Raw genomic sequence first — 330 nt, forward strand, 5'->3', positions numbered from 1 at the left:
TGGGGTAAGTATTTTTAGTAACTGTCTCTTGGCCTTCATTGTCCAGGTGAATGTCCATTCTGAGGAATGGGAATTAATGACCTTTACTGCTAGCTCAGATGACAGAGTCAAGAAGATCAACGAACACGTCCGGTCTAAGACCAAGGTTCCCGTGCAGAACCAGGTCCTTCAGCTGGGCTCGAAGATCCTAAAGCCCCCGAGAAAGCTATCCTCTTACGGCATTGACAAGGAGACAACCATCCACCTCACCCTGAAGGTGGTGAAGCCCAGTGATGAGGAGCTGCCCTTGGTTCTGCTAGAGTCAGGAGATGAGGGGCACAGGCATCTCCT

The 330-nt window shown here is 50.6% G+C and overlaps 1 protein-coding gene across 1 annotated transcript; it reads left to right on the forward strand.

The window, feature by feature from the left end:
* Positions 1-28: 28 nt before the first annotated feature.
* UBD (ubiquitin D) lies at positions 29-325 on the forward strand (the record flags this gene model as incomplete). The annotated part of the gene is made up of 1 exon (XM_006925192.2): positions 29-325. A coding segment is annotated over one exon (297 nt), but the record flags the coding sequence as incomplete, so codon positions are not given.
* Between the last annotated feature and the right edge of the window lie 5 nt (positions 326-330).

This window comes from Pteropus alecto, unplaced genomic scaffold (genome assembly GCF_000325575.1).
Source record: "Pteropus alecto unplaced genomic scaffold, ASM32557v1 C17087428, whole genome shotgun sequence".
Lineage (NCBI taxonomy): Eukaryota > Metazoa > Chordata > Mammalia > Chiroptera > Pteropodidae > Pteropus > Pteropus alecto.